Here is a 22,318-nt window from a genome sequence, read left to right as displayed (position 1 = left end):
ATTTCTTTTATTAAGGCAAATCATGGATTTGCAAAGAAAAACCCTAACGTGAATGAAACAATCATGATAGGTTTTTGAAAAGAAGAACCTTCTTTCTGAATGAACCATTTCACAATGAAAAACAAATTCCTTTACATACTTCGGATTAAGTCATCAAAATGAAGACTTTTCATTTGGGATTCATCTTTCTACGTGAAATAATAAAAAGACCCTTCTTTTGTTAACTCAAACCAGAAAGAATTAAATTCTAATTTCCTTTAATTGAGACATTATACAAGGAAGCAAGCTCCAAGATGATGGGAGAAGTTACAAATGTAACATACAACTCATGATACCTCTGTAAGTGTGTGTTAGTGAGATCAACCTTAAAGGAGAGCTACACGCATCATAAAAGTAAAACGTGAAATTGGCTTCACCCATGCCACCAAAACATCCTTAGTTGAAACATTTCAATCCTTAATGCTGACTTCTATATGCACAAGTTGAGCACTTCCCTTACGCATCCTTGTTAGCTTGATCTGTCATAGGGGTATCTGCACTGCCTTCATTTGTGAGTGTTGCAGGGAAACCTGCTTGCTCCTTTTCCAGATGGGTACTGTGATCCAATTTTGGTTGCTCTAGAGAACTGCCCTCAACTGGATTGGTTGCTGGTGGAGATGAACTCGGCACTGTGCGGTTTGTTTGCTCTTGATTTGCATCAGTGATATCGTACTCGGATAAAAGATCCATGAATTCATTCAGCAATCTTTGGACTTTTCTGTTTGATGCCATGGATGGAAGAATATCTTCCCTAAGGAGCTTGTGTTTCCTCATTCCCTGCAAAGATTCAGCTGGAACATTTGAGAAACTGAGTAGATCATGTTTCATGTTACCTTCTGTACTGTTTAACCATTTCCAGCTTGACTCACTTTTAATAATTAGTAATAGAAACTGGGTTCAAGCAAAAGAGAGATGTAGACAAAGAAAAGCTTACAAGCACAAAAGGATCCCATGCTAAGTTCTTTGAATCCGAAGATGTTTCCTCGGACATCCCTGTTGGAGGTCCAAGGAAACTCTCACAGACTTCTCGTAAACGAGATTCATCAGCTTCTCTGCAATGGTTTTATAATTTAGTCTGAACTTGTCCAAAATCACAAAGACAACAGAATATATATGAACATATATAATCCCAGGTATTAAAATTAAGATTTAAGACAACACATTTTTCCTGCATAAATAATATATGTCATCTTCCTAACAAGAAAAGTCTTGAAGACAGCTAAAAGGGGTTGCATTTCTTTCATCTTATAAACAGGTCACAAAAGCACCATCAGAAGATTTTTAGCAGAAGAATATGCACAAAAATCTAAAAGTGCATATAAACCTTGCGCATGTTTTATGTAAGGTCAATGAAGTGCTAAACTTGTATTTGAAGGATATCTCAAAGAAAAGAGAGAAGAATAGCACCTTGCAAGAAAGCGTACGTATGCCAAAAGGCATTGGCGATATTCATTAGGGGACCCCAAAGCCAAGGAAGAAGCCAATTGAGTTTCCAAATGGGCACGCGTCTGTACTCCATCATCAGTAATTCTGTATCATGGTAGTCATGATCAGAAAGTGCTCTTTTAAAACAGAAGAATTCTTACAAAAGTGGGAAGGGGTTAAAGTTACACACATGAGGAAATAATTAAAGGTTTTTCAATTTTATTGATGCATTGAAGACAGGGTAGAATATGACAGATGAGATTCTGCAATGAAGATGGTGCTACAGTATTTCTCACTGGCATCTTTCATGATAATGCATATTATATAAGATGATGTCAAACAAATGTATCCAATAAAAAGTTTGAGTCACATCGTTAAAAGAGAAGATGACAAAAATTTGACTAAGATGGTTAGGCCATGTGAGAAAAGAATAAAGAGGATTGAATGTGAAAAATGTTCATCAAATGAACGTTATGGGGTAAATATTTGACTACATACCTAGTCCAACCTGGCTTCCGGGCCAAATATTTTCTAAGATCAACCTGCAATGCTGCCAGCTCACCGCTTTGAATCGAACCCAAACTCCAAGAGCTGGAAAAATTTGATGCAGGAAAGCAATCATCTGCAACCCTCAGCCAACACTTGACATTCATATCAAATAAGAAAGCATGACGAGTGGCCAACACTACGAGAGGGGAACCCGATTTTGATAGTTTCACAGATATAACTTTAATGGTTCCTGAAAAGAAATTGTAAATTTTAAGAAAACATAGAGCCACTAAAAAAATACAAAAATTATTGGAAAACCAGTACAAGGAAAAAATAAATAAGGTGTCATACAGAGGCCGTAGTTAAGGACCAACAATCTCCAATATCAAAGAAATGAAGATAGTATATGGTACCTGCATCTTTAGCAGATGTGTTAGGACTTGAAGAAACCAGAGAAGACAATGAATGTTGAAGAAGACAAGTTCGGTTGAATAAATCCCATAAGTACAGAGATCCATCCCTTGTCACCAGCAGTAATGTCCAGCGTTCGTCACAGTCTATAAATGTTGCTGCAGAACCCATCATCATGGTAGGCATTGCTCGTCTACCACCCTTTGTGTAAATCTTTTCGGAAGCAAACAAAAGAAAAAAAATTAGAGATTTCTACAGCTTAAGATTTACAGCTTGCACAAGCACTAAAATAATATACACTATGCCCATAATTTTACAAGCTTAAAAAATACATCTCACTACATACAAATTAGCACTAGTCACAAGGTACTCAAGCACTTATGAGAATAGTAACTCAACAACAATACCTTTTTCTGAAATCAGAATACCAAAAGATAATGGGAGTAAAGGGAGAGGAGTACAGAACTTGAGATACAAACAGTAAAATATTGACAGAGATATCTCTCTTTCACTGAACTGGTTTATTGTTTCAACCTCAACGTCTTGTATTATACGATATTGTAGGTGTCAGCAACTTTCCTAATCAATTCAAATCATACAACTAAAATATTTAAGCTTATGTCAGTGGTATGCATGCAAGGAACACACCAATTAACAACTTGAATGGACTTGATTAATGCATAAGAGATGTTACCAAGATACCAAAAGGTATAAAACATGTGATGAAACCCTCAAAAGGCATAGACGAGATAAACTTGAAAAAGAGAATAACTTTATCATTTTCATTCATATCAATTGCATTCTTCTTACCTCTATTTGTAGCAATCTAATCTTCTAAAAAAGGAAAATAAGGAAACAATATACTGAAAAATAATCTAGAAGATCCAACAAATATTTTCTCTAATTAAAAAGATTCTATAGATATTTTCTCTAATTAAGAAGATTCTATAGATATTTTCTCTAATTACAACAGATAACTCTTAAGATATTAAAACATGAGGGTATTAAAAAGAAAACCCAACTAACTTCAATAATACCAAGGGAAACTATTGTAAAGGATCTGGGGTACGACTACCAGACCTCGACATACAGTCATAAATCAAATCACAACATATAAGAAATGTTAACAAAAATTTAGTAGTGAAAGAAAATCATGCATATACATGTGAAAAAACAATTTACCAGCAGACATCCATCTTCACACCCAACTGCCCAAAAATTTCCATTGCCAGCTAAAACAGTAACTTTTTCTGATATCCAATCAGACCATAGTATCTGAGACCCCTTCGAGCACACGATTTCTGTTTCTTTCATCATAGATGTATTTCCCAGCCCTACAATGTCATTTACAGCATGTTCTCTCGACCGTGCTTCCAAAAGAATAGGCGAAGAATCTTCTCCGCTTTTCTTGTCAAATACTCTAATGGAAAGTGTACCACTACAAGAAGCTGAAGAACTGGATGTCATCAAATTGACCGACTGGTCAACATTGACACTTCCATCACCCGCAGAAGCTGGAACCTTCTCAATCACTAGGCTGTCAGAAATTGTGGTCTTGGAAGTAACCCCTGAACGCTCTTTCAAATCAGTATTTCTCCCATGTGCTCCTCCCAATGTACTTACTCTTACACCATCATCATTGGAAACAATTCGGTCAGTATCCTTTCTGTGATCCGAAGACACTGCAGGAAAATCAAGTGATTGCTGAACTGCACCTGAAATGTTTTCCTGTTGAACAGGTACTCCAACTGCTTCTGGAATAATTCTTTTACGGCCATCAGGTCGTCTATATTCTCTTTGCTTGACAGGACTAGAAATCCGGCCAGAAGTTGTAGCTTTGTTTGATGCATCACCAACTGGACCTACACCCTTCTTACTATCATCATTTTGAGGCTCAGCATTCTTTGTAGTAGCCCCCGCATCAGCATAAGCCTTTGCCTTAATTTGGTTTTGCTGAACATCCGAAACCACTTTTTTGCTAGTTGTTAGCTTGGCAGAAGCAGCTTCTAACAGTAACTGTGCTGGACTTTCAGCTAAGTTTGCTTTACGACCCTTCACATCACCATAACGACTTCTCTTCAACTCGTCTAGCTCAGCATCACCTAATCTCTGACCAAGTTCCTTTACTTCAAAATGAAATGTAGCCACGGACCCATCCAAGGAACATGCAAAAAGTGAATATCCATCAGGGCTCCTGTTTGAAAGGGAAAAGAAAGAACAGCAAATAGGAGTCACTCACACAAAATAAAAAATTCAAAATAAATATCAATTAAAAATACAACATTCACATATCACGTCAACCACAACCAGATATGAAGAGAAGTACCAGGACAAATCCACAACACTTTGAGTAAAAAAATGCTTAGCCACAAATAGAGGACGTGGACTTGCAGTAGTCCAAACTGTTATAGTTCGATCCTGACTTCCAATGGCAATAACATTGTAAGGCTGTGGCTCTTTGCTTCCGGTCTTGGAAGTGCCATTGGACCACCCAACGGGTACAGATTTCATTTCCTGAGCATTGGTCAAATTTCTTCTGAACATAGAATGGTTGAACTTCACCACAATGATTGGAGCATTGTGTCCTAGAAAATCAAACGTTGCAGACCATTCCCCTCTCTCTAGCACTGGGGCAGAATGCCTTGGCTTCTGGAAACCATGAGTAGTGGTGATAAAATGACCACAAGGTGACCATCCAAGACGCCTGAAAAAGGTTGATCCAAGCTGAAAGGAAGATATGTTAATTAGGAAATAGAGTTGTTTATTCGACAAGAAAAGTTTTCAAATTATAAACTTACTGATTTTGCCCAGTGACCATCTGTCCTATGGGCAAGACTCCAATCACTAGTTCGCCAAATAATTACAGTTTTATCATCAGATTGACTTGCTATAAAAGAGCCAATAGGATCCCAGGCAACCCCCTTAACCAGACTAGAGTGGCCCCTTAGAACAGCAGTGCAAATGCCATTGCTCATATTCCATATGTGGATAGTGTTGTCCAAACTCCCACTAGCCAATGCAGAATCATCAGGAGACCAATTAAGATCCACCTACTTTAAGCAGGGAGAAATAGATCCCAAGTTAATGATGATCATTGAAAATGCAACACGCTTTTGAACAAGCAGCTAGTTATCCATTTAGATGATAAATTGATTCATTAAAATATGAGAGCAAATGGCAGAATGGAATTAAATGGTTGACACAAGAAACTATTTTTTGCAAAGGATGAGATTGAAAAATAAAAGCAATAGCATTACCACATCTGCAGTGTGCCCTCTCAAAGTCATTGCAACTTTCCAGTTTTCAATATCTGGGGGCTCTCCACTGCCAAATTCAGTGGTTCCTGAACCAGGTTTTCTCTCATGAATTAATATAGCCTGATCATCGGACCCTGATGCAACAAACCTTCCATGTTTTGCCCACCTAACACAGTTGACAGATCCAAAGTGATCCCGCAGGGTTGCAAGAAGCCTTTGAGAAGAGGCATCACTTTCTATATCAGTACTAACAGACTTCATATTCCATATTCGAACCTGCATAATACATAGTTGAGAATGTAATTGTATGAAAATTAATTCAGGTACTTAAAACAGATTAAGAAATTAAAGCTGAAAAAAGGACCCAATGTAGTCCTGTCCTGAAGGTCAGAAGTGGTATACAGCTGGTTTTCTCCAACATAAAGGAAGATCATTACTAAGGTAGCCAGGAAACTTATGAAAACAAAACAAGTGAAGAAAATCAATAAACTGTAGCACAACTACTGCACATGACATACTACTTAGATGTGTACCTGAACCTGACATTAGGCACCCTACTAATGTTAGATCTTTAGTATTTCTTACTCTTTAGAACCAGAAAGTAAACACGAAGTTCAGTTTACCTTGAATGAAGAAAAATATTTAACAATTTCTATACTTAATTAGAAATTTTGATCAATGATTTCTATTAATGGAAAATATAAATAAAAACATTCATCTACATCCAATGAAAAGAAAGAACAATAAAAAAAATCCATATTCAAAAATTAGGGTATTGATAAGTTTAAAATCTTAAAATAAAAATGGGAAGTTATTTCCCAGAATACCATATAACTGAACATCCAAAATTCAAAATTATCCACAACTGAACCTTGAAGACAGTAAAAAATTACTTACCTTGTGGTCACCACCACCAGTAGCAAACCTGAGCCCTCCGGGTTGAACATCAATGGAGAAAATTTGCATACCTTCATGCCTAACCCAACTAGGTTTTTCGGCTATCATCTTCCCCAAGAAATAAAATTTCTTCTTTCACACAAAAGACACGATCTTTCTTCCACTCTGCTTGCTGCAAATTCAAAAGAAGAAAGAAGTTTGAATTTGGGGACAGCGAAATGAGAAGAGAACTTCACCCACTACGCCCAAAACTCGCAAATCCCTGGTTCTGAATCCCCCAAAGTACAGTGACACCGAGACAGTAAAAAAATAACAGAAATTTAACATGTACCGACTTTAAGGGTTTTGCAATTTTCCTCAAAGGGTGAAAAACCTAAATTGAAGAACAACCCTGAAAAATAAAAATAAAAATAAAAATAAAAAACAAAAGGGACAACGAGGGCCTAATCTTGGGGATAAATGGACAAAAACCCTAAAAAGTGAAGATGTTGGTCGTGGAGAAGATCGCAGGCTAACTTCCTCCTTAACGGTCAAATCTACTTAAAATTCGAATGACTAAAAAATAAAAGATAATTTTTTTAATTTTAATAAATAAAAAGAAGAAGCAGCAGCATAGAGATTGAAAAAGAAAATGGTACAGTGATGGAATTAAATGGGTAACTAACCTTGAATGTGCAGATTCTCACTGGTTAGTAGCACTAAGAAGCAAGAAAGTATATATACAATTATTTAAGCAGAAACAAATACACAGAAATTGTATAACATTCGTTTTTTTCAAAATAAATATGAGTGATGTGATGTTTCTTTGCAGTGTCGGGTTTTAGTTTAATGTTTACTTGTTAGGGAAGAATTTAACCTATTTAAAATTGATAAATCCATACACTAAATAAGGTTATAGGTTAATAAATTATTCTTACATATATAAATTTATCGTTAATAAGAAAATATAACATTAAAACTAGTGAAATATCTTCTTCACAGTGTTTTTTTTTAAATAATAAAATTATAATTATACAAGTAAATATAAATACTTATTATACTAAAAAAATTAGTTTTATTTATTTCATAAAACAAGTTATAAAGAGTTATTTTATTTTTAAAAATTATTAATTGAGGGTAAAGTTGACAATTATTTATTGAGGGTAAAGTTGAAAAACGAAACATATATACCAAAATGGTCAATTTTCTTTATATAATTATATAAAAGTGTAAATACTGTTAATTAAATTTAAAAAAAAATTAAATTTTTTTGTTAAGAAAGTATAAAACAGAATATGAATTAAACTCACTTTCAATACAAATTTAATTTAATTTTTTAAAAAAAATTTAGCCACTAGATAACATAAAAATAAATTAAAATTAATTTATATATAACTCAAGAATAAATTAAAAAAAACTAATATAAAAAATTAAAATCAGTTTCAAAACATGAGAAAATAGGACCTTTTGTTTCTATATAAATTAAAATATAGCTTGTAATACCGTGAGTCCGGTGACATATATTGGTTTATAGCATTTTTCTAAAAGAAAATATCTTTTTTATGATAACCAAGTTGAGAATAAACTAAAGAAAAGAAAGGACCACTTAGGTTTGGTACAGATTGCATGGGAGAGAAATAAAAGGAAAATAGTATACAATAATATTTTTCAGTTGATTTAATTTTAAAAATTATATTACTATTATTTATTTATAATTTTAAACAATTTCATTTTAATTATTTTTATTTATATTTAATATATTTATTTATTATTTTATTGTTGATTTTTTATAAACATTATTTACTTACATTATAACAAGCGTAAAATTTGGAAAGAGAACACTCAAGCCTTTCTATATTCAATTAATTATCTGTTTTACTGAATTGACCTAGTCTGATTAATTTATATTTATTTATTAATATATATATATATATATATATATATATATATATATATATATATATATTCTTATTTTGAATACTAGTTATTTTATCATTAAAATTTTTTAAAATTTAAACTATGAAAACATATATTCTTTTGAAATTTACTTTTTATTTTATACACTTTTACGTTGTTATATAAAAAAAATGAATTTAGTTCTATTTATCAAATTAAATATTTGAATAATATTACAAAGGAAGATAATTTAAATTTTGAAGTTGTTAAAATGACAGTCACACGTGGGGCTTCATCTTAGTATCAGTTCACGAGTCATTGTCTCCTACTAAAAAACATTTTCCTACTAAAAAACCCAACAGCAAAAGAAACCATAGCCATTATCATGGTGTTTGTAGCCATCATCGTACCTTACACTGCTTAAAAGTATGAAACAAACAAAACCTTCTAAAAACTCACCATCTTTGGAGTAAAATTTTTCCAACAGAACATGACTTTGAATGCAACTTTAAGGGCATTCTCCAACACTTCAACCAACCCAATTCTCAGACTTGGACGATACCAATTTCACTGTCACTCCAACCCTTTTTTGCAATCTCATGCTGTTACCTTAAATTCAGAGAGCCTTTTAAGGGACACTGACCCTCCCATTGCACAACAACTGTTCGATCAAAGTCCCATTAGAGACCTCAAACGACGTAACCGGCTGCTCTTTGGTTCCTTTAGCAATGAACAATCCCAAGAAGCCCTCCACCACTTTCTCTTTCTTTGCCGTTCCAATTTATCTCCCGATGAGTTAAGCATGTGCTATGTTTTGGATTATTGTGCTGGTTCCTCTGATGGGACTGTCGGTGAACAAGTGCATTGTCAGTGTGTGAAATGTGGATTGGTGCATCATGTTAGCGTAGGAAACTCTATTGTTGATATGTACATGAAAAATGAAAATTATAGAGACGGGAGGAGAGTTTTTGATGAAATGGGTCACAGGAATGTGATGTCTTGGAATTCCTTGCTCACAGGTTATTCGTTGAATGGGTTTAATGGTCAGGTGTGGGAGTTGTTTTGTCAGATGCAAGTTGAGGGATATAGGCCTAACTATTATACTGTTTCTACGGTAATTCCAGCTTTGGCCAAGCTGAGTGTGGTTGCTGTAGGAATGCAAACTCATGCCATGGTTGTAAAGCTCGGTTTCGAGGCAGAAAAAGTCGTGTGCAACTCTCTAATTAGTATGCTTTCAAAGTCAGGGATGCTAAGAGGTGCTAGAGCTATTTTTTATGGCATGGAGAACAAGGATTCAGTTTCTTGGAATAGCATGATTGCTGGACTTGTGATAAATGGACAAGATTTGGAAGCTTTTGAAATATTTAACAACATGCAACTTGCAGGGGCTAAGCCTACAAGCGCGACATTTACATCTGTTATCAAGTCATGTGCCAACCTTAAAGAATTGGGGTTGTTAAGAGTGCTGCACTGTAAGACTCTTAAAAATGGGTTTTCCACTCACCAAAAGGTACTAACAACGCTCATGGTAGCATTAACTAAGTGCAAGGAAATGGATGATGCCTTCAGTTTATTCTCCTTGATGGAGGGGGTTCAAAGTGTGGTTTCGTGGACTGCGATGATCAGTGGTTACTTGCAGAATGGGGGAACTGATCAGGCTGTGAATTTGTTTTCTCAAATGAGGAGTGAAGGTGTCAAACCAAATCATTTCACTTATTCTGCCATCCTTACTGTGCAACATGTTGCTTTCATTTCTGAAATACATGCAGAAGTCATCAAAACTAACTATGAGAAGTCATCTTCGGTGGGAACTGCACTTTTAGATGCTTATGTTAAGATAGGAATTATTAATGATGCTGTTAAAGTTTTTCAACTAATTGAAGTCAAGGACGTAATAGCTTGGTCTGCAATGCTAGCGGGATATGCCCAAGCTGGAGAAACTGAAGAAGCTGCTAGAATCTTTCACCAATTAACAAAGGAGGGGATTAAACCAAATGAATTTACCTTTTGCAGCATCATTAATGCCTGTACAGCTCCAACAGCATCAGTAGAACAAGGAAAACAATTTCATGCTTATGCAATTAAACTGAGACTGCATAATGCTCTGTGTGTAAGTAGTTCCCTTGTTACCATGTATGCAAAGAGAGGCAACATTGATAGTGCACATGAAGTTTTCAAAAGGCAGAAGGAGAGGGACTTGGTTTCATGGAACTCAATGATCTCTGGATATGCACAGCATGGTCAGGCAAAGAAAGCATTAGAGGTATTTGAAGAGATGCAAAAACAAAAATTGCAAGTGGATGCTATAACATTCATTGGTGTCCTTTCTGCCTGCACTCATGCTGGCTTAGTGGAAAAAGGTCAAAACTACTTCAATGCAATGATCAATGATCATCACGTTAATCCAACAATGGAGCACTACTCCTGCATGATTGACCTATATAGCAGAGCAGGGATGGTGGAAAAAGCCATGGATATCATAAATGGGATGCCATTTCCACCAGCTGCAACCGTGTGGCGCATTGTTTTGGCAGCTTCCCGAGTACACCACAATATAGAGCTTGGGAAACTTGCAGCTGAAAAAATTATTGCACTCGAACCAGAAGACTCAGCTGCATATGTACTATTATCAAATATGTATGCTGCGGCAGGAAACTGGCAAGAGAAAGTCAGTGTTAGAAAACTAATGGATAAGAGAAAGGTGAAAAAAGAACCAGGGTACAGTTGGATTGAGGTGAAAAACAAGACTTACTCATTCTTGGCCGGTGATTTGTCGCATCCTTTGTCAGATCATATTTACTCAAAACTTTCAGAGTTAAATACCCGGTTGAGGGATGCAGGTTATCAGCCTGATACAAATTATGTGTTTCATGATATTGAAGATGAACAAAAAGAAACGATTCTTTCTCACCATAGTGAAAGGCTTGCCATTGCCTTTGGCTTAATAGCTACACTTCCTGGAATTCCCCTCCAGATTGTGAAGAATCTTAGAGTTTGTGGAGATTGCCACAGCTTTATTAAGTTAGTATCACTCATTGAACAGAGATATATTGTTGTTAGAGATTCAAACCGATTTCACCATTTTAAAGAGGGTTTGTGCTCATGTGGGGACTATTGGTGATGTTTGGGCTAATATGCTTTATTTGTTTCGAAGATTCTTTGGCTGATCAGACCTTTGTTTTCCACAGAATCCATGAATCCTCTCCAAGGCATAAATTCTCATGGCATCTTTAAGGAAAGAGTGTAATTGGAATTGAAATCCATACGTATACTTTTGAGGTAGATAATGGCAATGAGTATGATGATATTGGTTTTCCACTCTTGGATCGACCATTGTAGATGTAATTAACGAAGAAAAGAGCATTTGCTAAAATTTGTTGGCTGATTCCAGGAATCCTGAAAGTCCCTACACAATTTGATGCTGGATTGGTTCCTGCTATGATTTGTTTAGTTATTTGCTAGACTAGCTAGGAGAAAAGCCTGAAAAAGTTTCTAGCAAATAATTCCATTTACCCTTAATCAGTAGTTACCTGTTAACCTTCTTAATTCCAACATTTTTGTTGAAATTTTGAATTTTTTTCTATTTAAATTTTTTTTAAATTTAAGATAATATTAATTATGTTGTTATTAATTATATATTTACTTAATTAACTTATATATACGTTGGCTCTGACAAAAAATAAAAATAAAATTAATATATATATATATATATATATATATATATATATATATATATATATATAACTATTTTATTGGGATGGGGGCAGTTATTACATTTCTTGATTTCTAAAAAAGAATATAAAAAGACAAATATAAAGATATGTGGAGAAATTATTTATTCCATGAATAGGTAATTGGAAGCGTATAAAATATACGCGTGCACACGACATCTCTATTACCAATTTGGTTTGGAAAAGTAAAACTGGGAAAAACTATATCTTATTATCACTTTCTAAACATTACAGAAATCAAAATTTAAAATGCGATTGCTTAGATATTCTAAATTTTAAGAGGGTATGCGTGCTTTTTCCTTCCTGAACCGATAAAAGACAATAATATGTATACCAAAAATCACGCCATAAATGAGTTAGAATTTAATTTCAAAGATGTTTAAAAATTTATATTTGCTTAAACTTCTTCAAGATTTATTTCAAGTGCCATAACCTTTTAGTCTGATCCCAATGCACTTTAATCTTTAGAACCATTTGTCAATTTCTATCAACAACATAAAATATCCCGTAATGCAAAAATTTGTAGGAAAAAATAAACAAACATAAGGGAGTCAGGCTCTAAAGCTTTGGACAAAACTCAAGCATATCTCGTCTAAACCATTTTATTACATAATTTCCCTAACACTGCCCATGTCCCTGAATCATATATTCCTGCGAGCATGACAATATATAAATTTAATAACTCTTGCTGGTTGATTTAGTCATACAGAAATCCTGATAACGTCCAGGAAAAAAGTATCAAACAAAAGCTGTGATGTGAGCTAACAATGTAATAGCAATAGCAATAGTATACAGACAATGGCTTTTACAAGAATCAGGGCTAACTAGTCAGTTGAATAGAGCTACATTCTATATGATTACAATTAGTCAAAGCAGTTTATGCAAAGTAGAATATCCTGGTCGACATGGCATCTTTTATTAAGAGTCTTTCGTAAGTCCCATCAGCAGTTATTTTTACTGCATCATATTTCCTGAGTTTCTGATCCGTCTCGAAACTAAAAAGCACTAAAATCTATGGCTATCCTACATCCAAAGCAAACATAAGAACCAGAATCACACAAGTTATTTTTTCAAATCATTTCAGATTCTGTTATACACAATTTAGAAGTAAAATGAGTATCGATCGACCTTTATAAATCCACCTCGGTACAAAATACAAAAGGGGCTTTTGCATCCCCCAGAACAAAATGAAAAAGATGCATTTCATTTGATCCAACAGCTAAATAAATTACAGGTTATAACAATATATTTGAAACCAGTGTGGACCCTTCGGAGTGAAATTCCATCAGTATTAACCTTCCTCTCCAAACTCCTTCGTGAATCTCTCGTGAACATCAAGGTCGGATTTGCTTACTGTAGGCCTTTGTCTCGCGAGTACCTTCTCAAAATCTGTCCTCGTAATAGGAGGTGGAAGGATCTACAATAAGTTTCAAAGTAGTAAGCACTTCCCAGCTTCAATTAGAGATATAACAAGCTCGTCCTAAGACAACTCGACTTCTCCAATTATCATTAAGAAAATGAAGACACTTGGAACAGTCCTACTACCATAAAAGACAATACGCATTAAATACCTTAGAAGCAAGTCCTTTTGTAGCAAGATCCTGCATTGTGGTTTGTACAGAACCCTGTTGCTTTGGTCCACACGGGATCCACATACCCTCGGGATTTTTAAAGAAGAACATAGCATCTTGGGTTTTGCGAACAGGTTCAAATAACACATCTTTTACCTGAAGAGCAAGTCCAATTTTTTTTTACTTGAGATTCATCAAGTATAAGATTAATGAAACCAATCATTTCACATAAAAGCAAACTTACACAGACAGAGATATCTGAACCAGAAAACCCCTCTGTCCTGCTCGCCAAGTACTCAAAATCACTTTCAGTCAAGTTATTAGGAGTATCTCCCAGATGCACCTGCTCATTTATTAAGCCCGCAAAATAGCATATTAAACCCATATATTTGTATAGCACAACAAAATCCACCATTCAACAATCAAAGTACATTGTACTTGCCTTGAACATGTGTTGGCGAGCCTTCAAATCTGGTAGTGGAATATATATGCGCTTATCAAATCTTCGCCTTATTGCCTGCAATTACAAGTGGCGTAGTGAAAACAACATAGTATTAATTCTATATGGGATTGCATAAACAAATATCATTTCTGTCTGACCTGGTCTAAGGCATAGGGTGTATTTGTTGCTGCAAGAACAAGAACTTTCTGATCATTGTGCCCTACACCCTACAATGTAAGTGGATAAACTATATTAAATAAAACAGAGAGAACATATACCAAAAATGTTGGAAACTTCCCTGATGTTAATAGCAAAAAAATGAATTAAAACGAGAGAATAAAAACAGATAAGCAAGCCATATATTCTGACAATATTATACAAAGTAGCAACAGCTGGGTTTAACTTAAAATAAAACAGTGTAAAAGAGAACAGAACCTAGCATTTCTTTGAGACGTAGACATAAGATAGAGAACAATTGAAAATATGCAACTTTATTTGTGAAGTGCAAACATTTCGCCCAAACAAAACAGGACAGGACAGCCAAGTACACCGCAAGGACAACTTTAGTTCCAAGGTGAATATAATATTAGCAATTGTGAAGAATTTGCTTTGAACAAGAAAAACACCAGAGAAAACAACATCCTGATTATAGGTTTAATGAAACCGTAGAATTAGAGCCAGTTCCAAATGTTGCAGTTATATACTCAAACGTGATTGAAGACCCAAAAACAAGTAGCAAGGGCCGATATGAACTAGCTCAGTCTTTCCTTTCAACTAATATAGCCACCTCGCATGAAAAAACAAGAAAAATTTAACTGAATTGTTTTAAACAGATTACTGGTTTAGCCTGTCTAATTTCAAACCAAAAAAAGGAAGCATGTATGATGTGTTCATAAGCACCCGGCCAAGTGAGGACATAATCCATGGAGGAAGCCACTTTTCAAAATTAATCACATGTGTTTGCGCTTAAAAGGATTTATCAAAGAATTTATCAAATCACTTACGTTTTATCATCATGATTTGAAGCTAAGTTAACAATAGTTCCACATATATGGCTATACAACTGTGACTAAGGCAACTTGCCAGCTTGTTGTGCATATGCAATATTGCAATTCATAAGTAAACCAACTAACAATTAAAACTAATACCTGCATCTGAACCAGAAGCTCTGTTTTAATTCGTCTTGAAGCTTCGCTCTCATTGCCTTCCCCACGCTGACCACATAGGGAATCTATTTCATCAATGAATATGATGGATGGGGCACTTTCTCGAGCCATTTCGAAAAGATTTGAAACCAGCTTTTCACTTTCACCCATCCACTTTGAAACAAGGTCTGATGAAGAAACACTGATGGAAGAATTCAAAAGTTAAAAATGCTTGCAAGAAGAACATGTCCACTTATGGACCTACATTCACAACAATTCAAAAGACCATTTTTGAATAGATATCATATCAAACATATCTCAAATTCAAAATAGAACTATTGTCAAGAAAAAGTATAGAGAAAATGGAAAGGTGAATTAGAAGAAAACTACAATCATGCACGTGTCATCTTCTAAAAGCTACAAAAATGGGAAAAAGTACGACACCATTTATCATGATTCAAGAAATTTAAGTGTTAAATCAAATGGTAAATAACATTTATTTTACTTCCTTTAATTAACTTATGCAAACATAAGATTCAAAAACGAAAGAGGAGGAAATATTGCATTCTTTTAGGATTTAACTTTTATTTTTCAAATGAATTATTACATATGCAACAATAGCTATCAAACTCGCGAGTTAACCCATCAACTCAGACGAGTTTACATGCCCAGTCATGGCTTTCGAGTCAACTACAAGCAAACTCGTTTTTTAAGTAAAATCAGATGTAGAACCAGTTAACTCGTTCAAACTCACATTTGCAAGCAATTTGGTGAGTTTGACGAGAAGAAAATTTTAAACCAAAAACAAAATTGTTTGGATGCCGTTTGTGAAGAAAACTGCACTGGATTAGGGCTCCAGTGTATTAAGCCCCTTCTTTTGAATCGCTTTCAATTGTGTCACTGCATCAACCTCTCGCACTCACGTCACTTTCTCACCATTGTCGTCGCGCTCGCTCACTGGTCGTCGCACTCGTTCTAACAAATATTTACCCACAGCACTTGGATTACTCTCAGTTGAATTTGATCCATTCCCCCAACATTCTTCCAATTTCAATTTTTCACCACAATTATAAAATATAATATAAATAAGCATTGTTTTTGGTGGAGTGGAGAATAATTATCAAGTCAAATCAATCTAACTCCACTTAAACAAATACACAAAAGAGGGCAGGGGCTGAATATAACTCAAAATAACTTCACTTACACAAAAACAGTGCAGGTGTGACTGGGCAATGACAAGCAAGGGCACCACAACAAGCAATTGCAACAGAGCAAGCTAGGGCAACGACCAACGACAACAATGGTGAGCGTAACATTGACGACGAGCATAATGGCAAGAGAGAGTGACGTGAGTGCGAGAGAGGGTGATGCAGTGGCACGATTGAAAGCAATTCAAAAGAAGGAAGAAGGGGCTTAATAATAAAACATTGGAGCCCTGATCTAGCGTGTTTTCTTCACAAACGCCCCCCAAAAAACTTTTTTTAGGGTTTAAATTTTTTTCTCGTCGAACTCACTAAATCACTTACAAACTCACAAGTTTGAACAAGTTAATCGATTCTACATCCGATTTTACTTGAAAACAAGTTTGCTTGCGATTTGACTCAAAAGCCATGACTGGGCATGTAAACTCGTTTGAGTTAACGAGTTAACTCACAAGTTTGATAACCATGACTATACCGCTCAGTCGTCTTGTTTAGAGTTTTGAACTAAAGTGAAGATGGCTTCACAAGGGGTGATGACCATGAAACGGTGGGGCTGGTAAAAGCTAAAGTGCTGGTGGTAATACTGTGCAGGATGCTCCACCGTTAGCTTAACTTTTATAGATTTGTTCAATGGAATCTGATGTGGGATGGGAGTATGCAGGTACTACAAAGTTTCAATGCATATTCTGTCAAAAAGTATATACTGGAGAAATATATAGGTTTAACCAACACTTCTCTCAACCAATTCAGAATGTTGAACCTTGCAAAGCTGCTCCAAAATATGTGAAAATGGAGTCATTGGGAGTTTTGGCTGGTTTTAGACAAAATCAAGGGTGGTAAAGGAGTGTCAGCTGAAAAGAGAAAAAAAAAACAATGAAGTGGATGGCGTAGAGAATGTTGAAATCATAAACGCATTTGGCTCTGAAGACACAATCAACTCCATGTTTAAGAAGGGTACACTAGAGAATGAATGTCAAGTATTGCAAGGGCTTTCTACAGAGGTGCCGCATAGTGCAATGTGGCTAGAAGTGAAGAATTCTCTATTATGTTAATTCATTGTGCACCATAGCAAAAGGTATTAAACCACTGTCCTATCATAACATTAGAGGAGTAGAGCATTTGAAACAATAAATGAAGTTTACAGTGGAGGCTAATGAAGAAGATAAAACTGTTTGGAAGCATGACTGATTCGTGGACTGACAAGAGACGGCCAAATCTAAACATTTTCATTAACTGACATGAGGAACCTAAAGCTGTTTGGAAAGTGATTGCACAATAATCGTTGATTGACAATTTTATATTTCTGGTTAGCAGCCCCTAAAGGAATAACTTTTTGAAGTCCATTGATGTGTACCACATGTGTAAAACAGAGAGCAAATCGTTTGAGATGTTTGATGGCCATACAGAGATCAAAAGATTTGCCAATAACATTAAGCATGATATGCAGCTCCTCAGGGCAAGAATATAATTGGACACGGTAATATTTTTAAGATGTGGCATATGAATTGTAATGCATTTATTAGTGTTAGAGATCTCACATCAACTACAATATGGTCAAATTACAGTAACAAGTTGGTGCAAACAGAACCTCACAAGTTGATTTTATGAGATTAAATTAAACATAAGGTCCATTTTGTAAAATAGTACAAGAGCAGGCTGTCGTAATGAGTGTTTGCTAGGCCCATCGTGTCACCCGATATTAGACCACTGTCAAACCACCCACAAATAACTAGTCCCACACTTGAGATGCTCAATCAGCATAGTCAATAGGTGTGTTAAAGATCTCACATCAACTAGAGATCTAACCAAATTATAGTATAAAAGTGAATGCAAACCTTACAAACAAGTTTCATGAAGTTGTGATAGGCTTAAAGTCTACTTAAGAATCCTTACCAAACAGCCTATGTTAGCATTATTTGTATTTGTCAAAAGTCAAAACAGAAAGAACCACTTAAAGCAAAAGACAACAACTGATGTATTCATGGCTAGTTTTAAAATTTATTAAAAAGAAGTAAGCTAGAAGAACTCCAGTGTTGGATCTTCCTGATGTCTGGTCTAATGATGAGCAGAAAATGATGATGATATTGAAGGTTTACACCGTGGCACCATATATTTCAAATCAAGATGAAATGGAGATGACAACTTGGCTTAAGAACAAGTTGGAGAGGAGATAGTTGGTGATCACGACAAGGAGAATTTGGTTAGCAAAGTAGATGGAGTTCAAAATGAGGATCAAACAGTAGATGCTTATGATTATAATGCAAGCACAGTTGTCAGATTATGCCGTAAAATGTTTTGTGTACCTGTGTTGTAGAATTTATTAAGTTTTATACTACTTTATGGGTTATTACTTATGAATTTGATGCATTTGGATTCTGTAAAATCTTATTAAGACCACCCCCCCCCCCCCCCCCCCTCCTGATTTTAGATAAATACCTGAATTTAACTACTTTGAATTCAAGTCTTAATGCCTATAAAATGGTATGCAGTGCGGAAATTGAGATACATGCATTCTTTAACTTACGAATCAGAATCCATTCCAACGGCTTTTCATAAAGGTTATTTAGTTCTATAAACTCCATCCTTCACTTTAACCGTAGAATCAACAATTTTACCTGAAAAATGTGGACTCAGCTTCTGTTGCAACTGCCTTCGCTAAATAAGATTTTCCCGTTCCAGGAGGTCCATACAACAAAAAGGCTCTCCAGGGACGTCGTTTCCCTGAACAAGAAACCAAAGGGAAACACATCAAACATTCAACCAAATTCCAAACAAGAAAATCTCTTCACACTTCTCAGACAAAATGCAACTCATTCTGATTCAGGATTCGTACAACCTAGTGAACCCACCAGTAAAGAACTGAGGGAACTTCACAGGTAAAATCACAGCCTCCTGCAAGGCCTGCTTTGCGCTCTCCAACCCTGCGACGTCGTTCCACTTCACGTTGGGCTTCTCCCTCACGATGGCCGAGTTGAGGCCAGCCCTAAGCTTGGCTTGCTCGGGGTCCTCCCCATCGCCACCACCTTCACCATCCTTGGGCTTGGTCTTGGGCCTGGCGGCTACGGCGGCGTCCCCGTTAGAAGCCGGGCCTGGACCTCCGTCGTCGAGGACGGCTCGAATCTCTTCGGCCCGGCGCAGGTACTCGGTGAATTTCTGCGTGATGGCTTCCTTGATCTTAGGGTTCTTCTCGTACTTGAGATGCGTCTTGAAGTACTCCAAGGCGTTCATGTAGAGAGGAAACGCTTTCGCGTAGTTCCCAGCATTGTCTTCCTGCACGGCCTGCTTCACGTACTCTATCGCCTGCTCCTTGAAATTGCTATACATCTTCTTGCGGTCACCACCGATGGCATGTACGATAATCGAGACTTCGGATTCGCGAGTGGGGGGAAAGGAAGAACCCTAGAGCTGCATCGCGATCGTGCGTTGGGCGAATAGGGAGAAAGTGTGGTAGTCGATTTCCAAACCCTAGTTGTAAGAATCGGAACTGATCGGAAATTCGAGGACAGAAGGGGAAAAAGAGTAGAGAAAAACGCAATGTTTGGTTTTGTAATTTTACACCCAAAAATACGCGTTTCGCTTATTTTGTGTGAATTTTCCATCCATGGGGGTGGCTGAGAGACTACCACCTAATGCGTTGCGTTTTATTGTGATATTTTAAAATGCATTTTTTCTTGATAAATTTAAAAAGAAAATTACACTGTTATTTAATCTAAAATATTTTTCATTCATCGTTGAACTTCAAATTTATTTTATAATCGCTTAAAAAAATTCTAAATACTGGAAAAAGGGGACATTGCTGTATGCGAGGTTTAAGAAGAAGAAAAAATATTAGAGAAAAGAAATGAATAAAAAGTTAAATAATTGTGAAAATTAGTCAGAAAGAATTAAGGGAAAAGAAGTTTAAATACAAAATTATACAAACATGGATGATAAAAATATAAGGAATATAAACATAAGGATAATTTGGTCTTTTAGTTACAAAAGTTTTTATTTTTTTCAATTCGAAAGGATGGCAAATAGAAGTTGACCCATAATTTTATTTTCTTTTTTAAGTAATACCAAACAATATCAATAAATTAATTTTATTTCCTTATTTTATTATTTATTTGATAGTATAAGTTTTGTTTTTAATGTATTTTTATATATTTTCTTCTTGATGTATATAAATAACAATTTATCAATCGGGATTTTAAATAACTTAAATGAAGTTTTAAATTTCAGGTTAAAATAGTTGGTTCTCGTCGGTTTTTTTTTTCAAAAATCTTGCTTTTCTGATTACACTAATTTTGAAAATGTTGAAAAATTAGACCATTTTTGTTTTGTGAATTAATGTTTAGACATAAATTTTTGAAGTTTTTTTAAGGCCTTGTTCACTTGAGTGGATTTGAGGGAGAGTAATTGAGGGGATTTGAGAGGATTTGAAAATAAATTTTTTTGTTGTTTATTTGAGTCAATTTGGAGGTAAGTGAGAATGAAGTTGGAAGTAAAGTTTGTGAGAATCAGTATAGGATTTTATTGACGTGACAGATTAAAAAAATTTACTTCCAAATCCAATCTCATTTACCTCCAAATTCACTCAAATAATCAACAAAAAAATTTATTTTCAAATCCTCTCAAATCCCCTCAATTACTCTCCCTCAAATCCACTCAAGTGAACAAGGCCTAAAATTTTAGGACAAATTAAACCTTTAAATGAGTTATTTTTATTTGTTGGTAGTGGATCTCCTCTATAAACTCTAATATCTTTCAACATGCTCATAATATGAACTTAATCATACTATGAACTACTAATACACTCTTAAAAACTTCACACATATTATTTATCAATGTGATAGTTATTATGGTGAACCTAGATCTTAACCAAGTGTATAACAAAAAATTTCTGATCAACTTGAGAGAAATTCTTGTATGGTTTGCATAAGATATTAAGGTATCAAAAAGTAAAATAAGTAGAAATGTAAAATATACAAAGTTTTTTTCATTTCCTCCAAGTTTTTCGCACTTTCACCCTCACCCTTTGACTAATTATGTGTTTTGAAACCAAAATAACCTAACATCAACTTTTTGTAATTCTAATATAATGTTACGCAAACAAATTAAAATTTCACCTCATAAAAATACGTCACATAAACATGTTTATTATGATTTATTGTTAACGATTTAAACGTTATTAACGATTTAAGCTTATTTATTACACATTTTCAAAATTAATCAAAATTTGATAACCAAATTTAAATTTTTCAAAAAAAAAATATATGGGCCAATAAAATATTTTTATGAATATTTTAATTTCAATATCGCCATAATGAAAAAAAAAATATTTTATAAAGAATTAAGACGTAATTTAAAAAAAAATAGTTGTGTTCATTTTTAATCTTTCTATTTTGCAAATAATTTTTTTGATCTTTATCTATAACTAAAAGAAAATCATAAATTAGAAAACAATAAGTACAAATTTTAGTTAGATAACTAAAATAACTGTTACCATTGAAACTGAAAGTCCAAAATCAATTTTGGCTTAAATATAGAGATAAAAAACATTCAAGCCAATAAATATTTTCCTATATTATTAAAAATTAATTACTAGTTAATTAATTAAAAATGTTGTAAATATGATATTTTGAATTATGGTCATGACATTTAAGACTTCTTATAAATAATAGATTTTGATATACAATATAGAATTCCAATGTCAATAAACATAATAATACTTTTTAATTAAATTCTCAAATAAGATTATTCCCAAATTTTCATTTTCTTGGAACTCATGTCAAAAAACCACGAATGTAATTCAAGTTTTACAAGTGTACTTACGCTTAATCCGTATTTATATA

At 34.7% G+C, this 22,318-nt stretch overlaps 3 protein-coding genes and 1 pseudogene across 4 annotated transcripts; 2 read left to right on the top strand and 2 right to left on the bottom strand.

Moving 5' to 3' along the window:
• Nucleotides 1-237: 237 nt before the first annotated feature.
• Nucleotides 238-7,102, bottom strand: HIRA (histone chaperone HIRA-like protein). Of its 2 annotated transcripts, XM_047321311.2 has the most exons (10): nucleotides 6,519-7,102; nucleotides 5,622-5,897; nucleotides 5,163-5,414; nucleotides 4,691-5,088; nucleotides 3,547-4,558; nucleotides 2,367-2,577; nucleotides 1,963-2,203; nucleotides 1,447-1,569; nucleotides 974-1,091; nucleotides 238-816 (listed from the first exon to the last, which is right to left on the bottom strand). In XM_047321311.2, exons 1-10 carry the CDS (start codon nucleotides 6,624-6,626, stop codon nucleotides 496-498), a joined length of 3,060 nt encoding a protein of 1,019 aa, XP_047177267.2. In that variant the 5' UTR covers nucleotides 6,627-7,102; the 3' UTR covers nucleotides 238-495. The 2 variants fall into 2 exon arrangements, with proteins under 2 accessions (XP_047177267.2, XP_047177268.2); XM_047321312.2 differs by lacking the exon at nucleotides 6,519-7,102 and having other exon boundaries at nucleotides 5,163-5,417; nucleotides 5,622-5,763.
• Nucleotides 7,103-8,710: 1,608 nt separating this feature from the next.
• On the top strand, nucleotides 8,711-11,964 carry LOC124844391 (Tetratricopeptide repeat (TPR)-like superfamily protein). The gene has a single exon (XM_047321317.2). It carries the CDS (start codon nucleotides 8,884-8,886, stop codon nucleotides 11,512-11,514), a length of 2,631 nt encoding a protein of 876 aa, XP_047177273.1. The 5' UTR covers nucleotides 8,711-8,883; the 3' UTR covers nucleotides 11,515-11,964.
• A 1,201-nt stretch (nucleotides 11,965-13,165) lies between these two features.
• Nucleotides 13,166-20,073, bottom strand: LOC124844384 (protein SUPPRESSOR OF K(+) TRANSPORT GROWTH DEFECT 1). Its single transcript, XM_047321309.2, has 8 exons — nucleotides 19,334-20,073; nucleotides 19,100-19,205; nucleotides 15,286-15,484; nucleotides 14,296-14,364; nucleotides 14,138-14,212; nucleotides 13,940-14,038; nucleotides 13,696-13,851; nucleotides 13,166-13,541 (listed from the first exon to the last, which is right to left on the bottom strand). Exons 1-8 carry the CDS (start codon nucleotides 19,806-19,808, stop codon nucleotides 13,416-13,418), a joined length of 1,305 nt encoding a protein of 434 aa, XP_047177265.1. The 5' UTR covers nucleotides 19,809-20,073; the 3' UTR covers nucleotides 13,166-13,415.
• Nucleotides 15,491-18,877, top strand: LOC148196776 (uncharacterized; annotated as a pseudogene).
• Nucleotides 20,074-22,318: the final 2,245 nt, after the last annotated feature.

The sequence above is a fragment of the Vigna umbellata genome, chromosome 6 (assembly GCF_029865625.1).
Source record: "Vigna umbellata cultivar VRB3 chromosome 6, Vumbellata_1.0, whole genome shotgun sequence".
Taxonomy (NCBI): Eukaryota; Viridiplantae; Streptophyta; class Magnoliopsida; order Fabales; family Fabaceae; genus Vigna; species Vigna umbellata.
Note: the sequence above shows the minus strand (reverse complement) of the source record. Positions and strands in the feature narration are given on the sequence as shown.